We start from the raw sequence: 12,029 nt of genomic DNA, 5'->3' as shown, positions 1-12,029 counted from the left end.
AGCGTGCTGTCTTAGTGACGATATCTTAATGGTGACAGGGTATTAGTCTCACAGCCTGAGGGAAGAAGATGTTATCCAGTCCGACAGTCCTAATCCTGATGCTCCTGTAGTTCCTTCCTGATGGTAGTGGGTCAGAGAGATTGTGGGATGAGTGGTAGGGATCTTCAACAATCCTTTGGGCCCTTCATATACAACGCTCCAGGTAAATATCACAAGTAGTGGAGTGGGAGACCCCGGTGATCCTCTCCATGGTTTTTACAATCCTCTGAAGGATCTTGTGGTCTGATGTCCTGCAGTTTCCATCCCACACAATGATGCAGCCAGACACTTGATGGTGCTCCTACAGAAAGTTGTTAGAATGGGCCGGGGAGTTAGGCACACCTCAAACTCAGAAAGTGTAGATGTTGCTGTACCTTCTTGATGAGAGAAGAGGTGTTGTGGGTCCAAGTTAGATCGTCCGTTATGTGCACATCAAGGAACTTTGTGCTCTTCACTCTCTCCATGATAAAACCATTGATGTGCAAAGGAGGGTGGTCCACAATTATCTCTTTTGTCTTGTCCATGTTAAGACTCTTGTTGTAGTTCTGAAACCATTTGACCGGCCTCCTCTGGACCTCCTCTCTGTATGCCAACTTCTCATTGTTGCCGATGAGGCCAACCAATGATGTAGCGTCAGTGAACTTGATGATGTGGTTTGAGCTGGAGCTGGCAGTACAGACGTGAGTCAGCAGCATGAGTGCTCAACGTGATGGAGCTTCAGATGTTGCTTCTAACTCAGATTAACTGGGCTCTTTCCATGGTGAAGTCCACGATCCAGTTATAGAGAGGGGTGCTGAGCCCAAACAGGGTTCGGATTACCCACCAGCCTGTGAGGGATGACCATGTTAAACATCGAGCTGAAGTCGACAAATAGTATCCTGGCCTCTGAGACATTGTTTTCCAAGTGGGACAGGACAGAGTGGAGTGTCGAGGCTGTGGCATCATCAGTGGATCAGTTTGAGCGGTAGGCGAACTGGAAAGGGTCTGATATAGCTGGAAGGTGGGATCTTATCCAACCCATGACCAGCTGCTCAAAGCACTTCATGGTTGAAGTCGGTGCCGCTGGGTAGCAATCATTCAAGCCAGTTACTGTTATTCTCCTGGACACTGGAATGATAGTGGCTACCTTCAAGCCTGTGGGGACCGTGGACAGTTCTCGAGATGAAAAAGAGATGTTAAGACCTCTGTTAGCTGGACTACACAGTCTCTCAACACCAGGTATGTTGTTTGGCCCTGCAGTTTTGCGTGGGTTTATTCTGGCTGTAGTGCGGGAATCTAGGGCTAGAAGGTACAACATCTGAATACAAGGACATCACTTCAGAATAGATGAGAAATTTCTTTAGCTAGTGTGTGACAAATCTGTGGAATTCATTGCCACAAGTGGCTGTGGAGGCCAAATCATTGGGTATATTTAAAGTGGAGGTTGATAAGCTCTTGAATAGTAAAGGCATCAAAAGTTGCATGGAGAAGGTAGGAGAATGTGGTTGAAAGGGAAAATAAGTCAGCCATGTTGGAATCGTGGAGTAGACTCAATGGGCTGAATGGTGTAATTCTGCTCCTATGTCAAATGGTCCTAGGGTAATGGAGAAACTGAAGGAAATTCACATTAGGCAGAAAATGGTGTTGGATAGACTGATGGGACTGAAGGCTGATAAATCCCCAGGGCCTGATGGTCTGCATCCCAGGGTACTTAAGGAGGGGGCTCTAGAAATCGTGGACGCATTGGTAATCATTTTCCAATATTCTATAGATTCAGGATCAGTTCCTGTGGATTGGAGGGTAGCTAATGTTATCCCACTTTTTAAGAAAGGAGGGAGAGAGAAAACAGGGAATTATAGACCAGTTAGCCTGACATCAGTGGTGAGGAAGATGCTGGAGTCAATTATAAAAGATGAAATACCAGTATATTTGGGTAGCAGTAATAGGATCGGTCCGAGTCAGCATGGATTTACGAAGGGGAAATCATGCTTGACGAGTCTTCTGGAATTTTTTTGAGGATGTACCTATGAAAATGGACAAGGGAGAGCCAGTGGATGGACTTTCAGAAAGCCTTTGATAAGGTCCCACATAGGAGATTAGTGGGCAAAATTGGAGCACGTGGTATTGGGGGTAGGATACTGACATGGATAGAAAATTGGTAGGCAGACAGGAAACAAAGAGTGGAGATTAACGGTCCCTTTCACAATGGCAGGTAGTGACCAGTGGGGTACCGCAAGGCTCGGTGCTGGGACCGCAGCTGTTTACAGTATACATTAATAATTTAGATGACGGGTTTAAAAGTAACATTAGCAAATTTGCAGATGACACAAAGCTGGGTGGCAGTGTGAAATGTGAGGAGGATGTTATGAGAATGCAGGGTGACTTGGACAGGTTGGGTGAGTGGGCAGATGCATGGCAGATGCAGTTTAATGTGGATAAATGAGAGGTTATCCACTCTGGTGGCAAGAACAGGAAGGCAGATTACTATCTGAATGGTGTCAAGTTAGGAAAAGGAGAAGTACAACAAGATCTAGGTGTCCTTGTTCATCAGTCACTGAAAGTAAGCATGCAGGTACAGCAGGCAGTGAAGAAAGCTAATGGCATGCTGGCCTTCATAACAAGGGGAATTGAGTATAGGAGCAAAGAGGTCCTTCTGCAGTTGTACAGGGCCCTGGGAGACCACACCTGGAGTATTGTGTGCAGTTTTGGTCTCCAAATTTGAGGAAAGACATTCTAGCTATTAAGGGAGTGCAGTGTAGGTTCACGAGGTTAATTCCGGGGATGGCGGGACTGTCATATGTTGAAAGATTGGAGCGTCTGGGCTTGTATACACTGGAGTTTAGAAGGATGAGAGGGGATCTGATTGAAACATATAAGATTATTAAGGGATTGGACACACTAGAGGAAGGAAACATGTTCCTGATGTTGGGGGAGTCCAGAACCAGAGGCCACAGTTTAAGAATAAGGGGTAGACCATTTAGAACGGCGTTGAGGAAAAACTTTTTCACCCAGAGAGTTGTAGATCTGTGGAATGCTCTGCCTCAGAAGGCAGTGGAAGCTAATCCTCTGGATGCTTTCAAGAAAGAGTTAGATAGAGTTCTTAAAGATAGTGGAGTCAAGGGATATGGGGTGAAGGCAGGAATAGGGTACTGATTGTGGATGATCAGCCATGATCACAGTGAATGGCGGTGCTGGCTCAAAGGGCCGAATGGCCTACTCCTGCACCTATTGTCTATTGTCTCATGGTCTTAGATTATAGCAACATACAGCGGAGATGTCCTATGATTTATGGCTTTCCAAACTTCTGTTCGTAGTCATTTCAATATAAAATGTAATTTTCCTAACATACGTACTATGACCGGAGATAAAGACCAAAAAGCAAAATGAAATGCAGCTTAAAAAATTTTCAAGTATTTGTGAAAAATGGAAATAAACAGATCTATAAAAATATTAAAGGTCCTGCTGACAATACATTTTTGCTTGCTTTGATTGTTTTCAAATCAGGAAACATCTTATCTGGAGAATGTCTCCCACACCCTCAGGACAAGTGTTTAGTTCTGCAAATTATTGTGTATTTTTATTTTTTTGCTGGCTACTGCAAATTAAGTCATCTACTGCTGTTCAAATCCAAAATCAGTACATCATGTATAAACCACAAATCTCTTTTATGACTAGATTCTCAGAGAAGACAACACAAGAGTGGTTGCAACTGTTTGAAGGTAGTGGGATACCATATGGTCCAATAAACAGCATTCAGGAAGCGTTATCCGAACCTCAGGTCAGTTCATTGTCTTACATACCAAATGGGAAATTGAATGAAAATCATCTTCATCAAGATGGACGCTTTGTGTTAATGTATGTCTTTGGTTAATAATTAATTTTCTAATTGGAAAGAACCGACAGCAGTTCCAACTATCTTCTGAAGAGTGTCCTCATCCATATAAAACTGGTCTCATAAAACATTGGTGAGATCCGTTGCAAATTGGAGGACCGATTCATCACGCACCCCTGCTCCATCCGCCAAAAGTGGAACTTCCCCGTGGGCAAACATTTTAATTCCGATTCCCATTCCCCTCCTACATGTTGGTCCATGGCCTTCTCTAGTGCCACAAAGAGGCTACCCTCAGGGTGGGGGAGCAGTACCTTGTATTCCATCTGGGTAGCCTCTAACCCAATGACATGAATATCAATTGATTTTTCCTTACAGTAAAAATTTGTTTTTCTCCCCTCCCCACTTCTTGTGTTCCCCCCTCTGGCCTCTTGCCTCTTCTCACCTGCCTATCACCTCCCCCTGGGTTCCCTCCTCTTCCCCTTTCTCCCATGGTTCACTCTCCTCTCCTGTCAGTTTCCTTTCTCTCCAGCCCTTTAGCTTTCTCCCCTACCTAACTTCACCTATCACCTTCCCCCTCCCCCCCGACCTTTTTATTGGGACAGAATACCTCTTTTACCTGTATTTTGAACTCCAAACAGTCCTTCCAGGTGAGACAACACTTCATCTGCGAATCTGCAGGTCTCATCTATTGTGTCGGGTGCTCCCGGTGCAGTCTACTCTACACCCGAAATTGGGGGACCATTTCGTTGAACACCTCCGCACCATCTGCCACAAGTGGGACTTCCTGGTCGTCAAACATTTAATTTCAATTTCTATTCCAATGTGTCAATCCATGGCCTCCTCTTAGGCCAAGATGAGGCCACCCTCAGGGTAGAGGAGTAACACCTTGTATTCCATCTAGGTAGCCTCGAAGCTAATGTATGAATATCAATTTCTCCTTCTGATGAACCAAATTCCACCCCCTTCTCTATTCTCCACTCTGACGTTTTACTTCTCACCTGCCTATTACACCCCGCCCCGTGCCCCCTCCTCTTTCCCTTTCTCCTATTGTCCACTCTCCTATCCTATCAGATTCTTTCTTCTCCAGCCCTTCACCTTTCCCACCTACCTGGTGTCGCCTATCATCTTACAACTTGCCTCTTTCCTCTCCCCCCCACCATTTAATACAGGCATCTCCCCCCTTTCCTCTCAATTCTGAAAAGCGGTCTCTTTCTGAAATGTCGACTGTTTACTCTTTACCATTGATACTGCCTGGCTTGCTGAGTTATTCATATCCCCTTCCTGCTCACCTACCTTCCCCCTCACATGGTTTCATCTGCCAACTTGTACTCCTTCTTCCCCCTACCTTTCCAGTTCTGATGAAGGGTCTCAGCCTGAAAGTTGACTGTTTATTCCCTTCCCCTGATTTACTGAGTTCCTTCAGCATTTTGTGTGTTTTGCATTATGTTGTGTTTTTGTGTCTGTAAAAATATTGTGAACCTGTAAAACCTTGCTCACTATCATCATCAGGTGCCATGCCCAGCTTGAGCTTTGACTGCTATGGCCCACACACTCCTGTTTTGGGTCAAGTGGATCAATTCATTGGTATTTATTTCCAGTTCTCTGGCTGCTGTCTCCATCATCATTTGTCTTTGTCTTCGTCTTGCTTTCTTCCCTTCAATCTTTCCCATAATTACCATGCATCCTAACTCCTCTTTCCTAATCACGTGTCCAATGAAGTTACGTTGCCTTTTCATGATCTCATACATTATTTCTCTTTTTGTGTTTACTCTGTTCATGACATCCTTGTTAGATATTCATTTCATCCATGATATTCTTTGCATCCTCGGCAAAAACCACATCTCTGCTGCTACAGTTCGTTTCCTCATGTTTCTAGATATCGTCCCACATTCTGAGCCATAAAACATAACTGGATAAATGTAACATTTCAGTGCTCTGAGGTGGGTTGTCATGCCTAGTTTAGTATTAGTCAGTATACTCTTCATTCTTGTAAAGGTGCCTTTTGCCATCCCTATTCTTCTTCTGATGTCCATGTCACACTTGCCATCTGATATCACCCAGCTTCCTAAGTAGCAAAAGTAATGTACTTGTTTTATGTCTTCCCCATTTATTCTCAGCCTGTAGATAGGATTCTCCTTCCTTTTGGTTATCACCATACATTCTGTCTTTTTGCAATTGATAGATAGACCCATTTTTGCTCACTATATGTGCTGATTTCACCAAATTAGACTTTTAATTCATGTTACATTACAGTGTGAGATTATTCTTCAAGTACTTTTGTACTCTTAAATCTGTGCCTATGGTTTAACTGATGAATCATTTTAATAAAACCAACGTCTTATTTAAAAAATGAACCAGAACTATGTAACTTCCCCACAGAGATAGGCAAATAATGTGGCACATCTACTCTGGTTTCCAGCTGAGCTGCTTTTCGTTGTGTTGTGGGATATTTTATTACCCTATGTCATCCTTGAACATGGCAGTTTCTAGCCAGTTCAGAGGATATGTAAAGAGTCAACAGTATTGCTGTGGGTCTGGAGACACACATAGACCAGACTGGGGAGGACAGCAGATTTCCTTCCCTCAAGGACATCAGTGTACCAGATGGATTTTACAAGGGCTTTGTGGTTTCACGATCAACATTAATGGTGATATATTATATTCAGATGTATGGAAGTAACTGAATTGTAAGCTGCCCTTGTAAGATTTGAACTTGTGACTCGGGTTTACTAGACTCGTAACATAAACATTGTGCTACATACACACAATATAATTACTAGCTTTTCTCTGCTGAGGTTGCTGAAAGTAATCTGCAGTTTTTCTGAATATTAAGATTGCAACAATTGACTGTTGCTTTATTTTTTATATACTGATGGATGTATGTGAAGTACAATACAGTTCCTTTGGAAAGGAGATGACCTAACTTGGTTTTTATGGTTATTGAAGTGAAATTATTATCCAAGTACGTATATGTCACTATACACTACCTGGAGATTCATTTTCTTGTGGGCATACTCAAATCCAATAACCATAATAGAATCAATGGAAGACAGACAAACAGTGTGCAAAAGACACAAACTGTGAAAATACAAAAAGGAAGGAAACAATAATAATAAATAAGAATAAATATTGAGATCATGAGATGGAGAGCCCTTGAAAGTGAATTTGTAGGTTGTGGGAACAGTCCTGTGATGGGACAAATGAAGTTCAGGTTCCAGAGCCTGATGGTTGAGGGATAACAACTGTTTGTGAACTTGGTGGTGAATCCTGCGAATCTGGTACCTTCTTTCTGATGGCAGCAGTGGGAAGAGACCATGACTCTTTTTTAGATATTGGTGGTGGGGGTCCTTGATGATGGCTGTTGCTTTTCTGCGACAATGTTCTGTGTAGATGTGCTCAATGATAGGGAGGACTTTACCTGTGAGGGACTGAACTATATCCACTACTTTTGTAAGTTTTTCCATTCAAGGGTATTGGTGTTTCCATACCAGGCTGCGATGCAACCTGTCAATATGCACTATGCACTCCACTACGCATTTATTGAAGCTTTTCAAAGTTTTAGATGTCATGTCAAATCTTCGCAGTCCTCTAGGGAAGTAAAGGTGCTGCCATGCTTTCTTCGTAATTGCACTTGTGTGCTGGGTCCAGGGCAGATCCTCAGAGTAATAACACTGTGGAGTTTAAAGTTGCTGACCCTCTGATCCTCCAATGAAGATTGGCTCATGGACCTCCGGTTTCCTTCTCCTGAAGTCAATAATTGGCTCCTTGGTCTTGCTGACATTGAATGAGAGGTTGTGGCACCACTCAGCCAGATTTTCAATCTCCCTCCCATATGCTGATTTGTCACCATTTTTGATTCAGCCTATGACACATTTGGTGGCCTGTGAGAAGAGAGATGACCTGGATGGCAGGGGTCCCTGACAATGGAAGGTTATGCAAGGAACTGCCCAAAACTAGGCAATGTGATGAAGGGTTATATTCACTGTCTTATATGATGTGACACTTTAGACTCCAGAGATTCTGCAAATGCTGGAAATCTTGAACATCATCATCATTATCATCATCAGGTACCATGCCCAGTCTGAGCTTTGACTGCCACGGCCCACACACTCCTGTTTCGGGTCAAGTGGATCAATTCATTGGTATTCATTTCCAGTTTTCTAGCTGCTGCCTCCATCATCATTTGTCTTTGTCTTCCTCTTGCTTTCTTCCCTTCAATCTTTCCCATAATTACCGTGCATTCCAGCTCCTCTTTCCTAATCACGTGTCCAATGAAGTTACGTTGCCTTTTCATGATCTGATACATTATTTCTCTTTTTGTATTTGCTCTATTCATGACATCCTCGTTAGATATTCGTTTCATCCATGATATTCTATGCATCCTCCTCAAAAACCACATCACTGCTGTTACACTTCATTTATTCATGTTACTAGATATTGTCCAATATTCTGAGCCATAAAACATAACTGGATAAACGTAACATTTCAGTACTATGAGGTGGGTTGTCATGCCTAGTTTAGTGTTGGTCAGTGTACTCTTCATTCTCGTAAAGGTGTCTTTTGCCATCCCTATTCTTCTTTTGATGTCCATGTCGCACCTGTCATCTGATGTCACCCAGCTTCCTAAGTAGCAAAAGTTCTGTACTTGTTTTATGTCTTCCCCGTTTATCGTCAGCCTGCAGATAGGATTCTCCTTCTTTTTGGATATCACCATACATTCTGTCTTTTTGCAATTGATAGATAGACCCATTTTTGCACTTTCTTCAACAATTATATCAATTAAGTTTTGTAGTTCTTCCTCCGTACTTGCAAATAACACAGGGGAGAAAATGCACTCTTGTCTAACGCCTCTCTTGATTTTCGTAAACTGAATCACTTCTCCATCTATTCTTACAGCAGCAGTTTGTTTCCAGTACAGATTTCTAATTCGGCGGAGGTCTTTTGAATCTAGATTGGAGTTTTCTGTAATATTTCAAATAACTTATTGTGCTTCACTTTATCAAGTGCTTTTATGTATTCGATAAAACAAACAAACAAATCTTTTTGCACTTGAATAGCTCGTTCTGATAGTATCCTTAACATCAATATTGTGTTTCTTGTACCGTTGTCTTTCACAAAACCACATTGTTCTTTACTTATTTCAGCTTGTATCTTACTTTTAGCTCTTGTCATCAAAATTCTTAGAAGTATCTTGGTGATCTGACTCATTAAACTTATGGTCCTATGTAATTCAAATTCTATTGCTCCAGGTTTCTTAGGAAGAGTGATAAGTACTGATTTTTTCATCTCTTCTGGTATTATTCCAGTCTCATAAATGTCATTGATTAAATCAGTAAGTTTTTCAATTCCATAATCTTCAAGGGTGATAAGTTGTTCTATTACTAATTCATCAGGACCTGCCGCCTTTCCTTTCTTCATCTTATTTATTGCATTACGAACTTCAGTTTTTAAAAATACTTGGACCTTCAACTTTCTTCTTAATTTCTAGTTTTTTGCTTCGATCGTCTTCAAACAATTCCTGGATATACTCAGTCCATCTGTTCATAATCTCATCTTTTTCCATGATAATGGTACCGTCCTTTGCTTTCAAACATCCACTTGAAGAACAGAGGAGCTTTTTACCAGTGATATTCTTGATTTGTTGATGTAACCTTTTTGGATCAGTAATAGGGATTCTTTCTATTTGCTCACATTCCTCGTTTAACCATTCTTCTTTGGCTTTTTGACATAAGCTTTTAACTTTTTTATCTAAGGACTTACATTCTATAGGATTTGCTTTCTTCTGTCTCCTTTCTTCCATCAGATTTTTGATTTCATCTGTCATCCATTTATTCTTTGTGCTTTTTTCTTTCTTAGGAATCACTGACTTTGCTGATTCTACCAAGGCTTCCTTTAGAGAGTTAAATTTCATTTCTACATGATTGCTATCATCTTTAACAGATTCTATTTCTAGACTTTGAAATCTATTCCTTACTTCAATTGTACATTTTTGTCTTAAGTTTTCTTCTTTAATTAATTGCGAGTAGTCAAGGGATTGTTTGGGTTTTTGCTTCTTTAGTTTTTTAAGTTTTACTTTTACATGACATACTACTGGGTTATGGTCACTATTACAGTTTGCACCTGGATATGTTTTGCATTGAGTCACTGAGTTTCTAAATCTTTGGTTTATAGTAATAAAGTCAATTTGATTTCCAGTGTTATCACCTGGACTTTTCCAGGTCCACAAGCGTCTTGGATGGTTTTTAAAGTAGGTATTCATAATGACCTGATTATTCATTTTGCACCATTCTACCCATTTCTTACCTCTTTTGTTTCTTTCCCCTAGTGCAAATTTTCCTATGGTATTGCCATCAGAACCTTGTCCTACTTTAGCATTTAGATCTCCCATGACAATAACAATATCTTGAGATTTGCATCCATTCTTTGCTTGTTCAAGCTCTTCATAGAATTTATCTATATCCTCATTTGTTCCATCTGTTGTTGGTGCATATACCTGTATAATTGCTAAATCAAATGGTTGTCCTCTGAATCTAACAAGGAGCACTCTTTCTGATATTGCCCAATGTCCTAAAACACTTTTGTCATGTTTTCATCCATAAGAATTCCTACTCCATTAGTATGAGATGTTCCACAAGAATAAATTGGTGTTTTATTTCTATTCTGACATGTTCCAGCACCTATCCAACGAACTTCACTAATTCCCATGATGTTAATCTTTATTCTTTCCATTTCGTTTATCACATTGTCCAATATTCCTGCTTGATATAGGGTTCTTACATTCCAAGTGGCAGTAATTTTCTTTTGAATTACTTGAATTTTATGAGCAGTAGCTTGATGACGGGGATCCCCTGCTGGCCAGAATCAACCCTACCAAGCGAAGCATCTTCAGAATTGTCTTGAAGATCCTCTTGACAATGTTGTTGTGTGACACATTTTGTGAGTTTGACCATAGTTTCTTAGCAAATAGATTCTAGGAAACCTAGTATCTAGCAACGGTGGTTTGCTGTTGCCTACCGTTGGGCGATCTAAAGAAATCACCATTTCTCTTCCCAAATGTTCATCCGCCTGTACTATAGCCATTGACATTTGAGCTCCTAGCTCATCCACCTTCTCCGTCATAAGTTCAGTTACTGAACCTGCCAGATCTGCCGTTGGCCTTCACTCGTATCCTGAGCAGGAACCCTTGCAGGTGCTACTGTTCCGGGTCAGAGCGGCCCTGGAATGACTAAGGGATAACTGCACTTTCCCAAAAGCTCTGAACGTCCCCAGTCAGAGCCTCATCACCAGTTGCAGTTTAAAGTCATACCCAGGACTCAAATCTTGAACAACCCACACAAAATGCTGGGAGAACCAGCAGGAAAGGCAACATCTATGGTTGGGAGTGAACAGTCAACATTTCAGGCCGAGACCCTTCAACAGGATTGGAAAGGAAGGGGAAGGAAGGCAGAATAAGTAGGTGGGAGCGGTATTTGTTTTGTGGTAGCAGTAACAGTGCAAAACATAAAATTACCATAAAATGCAAAATAAATAACTAGTAAAAAAATTGAATAATGAGATAATGTTCATGGACCTTTCAACATCTGATGTTGGGGGGGAAGAATATGTTATTGAATCATTGTGTGTGGATGTTCAGTCCTCCCTGGTGGTAGTATTGAGAAGTGGTCATATCCCCGTCCTTAGTGATGGATGTCAACTTCTTAACTCATCATTTCTTGAAAATGCCCTTGATAGTAGAAAGATTGTGTCTATAATGAGGCTAGCTGAGTTTACAAACCTCTTCAAAAGATGCAAACTATTTATAATTTAGGAATAAGAAGAAAATTCCTCTGTAAACAAAATATTGAAAAAAATACAAGTGAAAATTAGTGAAATTAACCAAATAAATAATTAAATATATTATTGGGTAAAACAAAAGTGGGCTAGTCTTAATGAAAAGTCTTGGCCCAAAACAGTGACTGTTTATTCCCCTCCGTGATGGGATTACTGCCTGTGCCACATAACAGAGAGTATAGGAATAGGATGAGGTGGAGGATAAATGCGTGGCTGAGGGATTGGAGCAGGGAGCAGGGATTCAGATTTCTGGATCATTGGGACCTCTTTTGAGGCAGGTGTGACCTGTACAAAAAGGACGGGTTGCACTTGAATCCCAGGGGACCAATATCCTGGCAGGGAGGTTTGC

The 12,029-nt window shown here is 41.3% G+C and overlaps 1 protein-coding gene across 5 annotated transcripts in view; it reads left to right on the top strand.

Moving 5' to 3' along the window:
* The window catches only part of sugct (succinyl-CoA:glutarate-CoA transferase), a 563,356-nt gene that overhangs the window by 225,896 nt on the left and 325,431 nt on the right, over window positions 1-12,029 (top strand). For all 5 annotated transcript variants that reach the window (XR_010020283.1, XM_063066726.1, XM_063066693.1 and 2 more), the window contains exon 12: window positions 3,694-3,796. Coding sequence is in view for 4 of the 5 variants with exons in the window: in XM_063066726.1 (XP_062922796.1) it covers window positions 3,694-3,796 (103 nt within the window). In the remaining variant the exon portion in view is untranslated. The remainder of the gene's footprint in view (window positions 1-3,693; window positions 3,797-12,029) is intronic.

This window comes from Mobula hypostoma, chromosome 1 (assembly GCF_963921235.1).
Source record: "Mobula hypostoma chromosome 1, sMobHyp1.1, whole genome shotgun sequence".
Lineage (NCBI taxonomy): Eukaryota > Metazoa > Chordata > Chondrichthyes > Myliobatiformes > Myliobatidae > Mobula > Mobula hypostoma.
The sequence above is the reverse complement of the archived record's forward strand: the minus strand, read 5'-3'. Positions and strand labels throughout refer to the sequence as shown.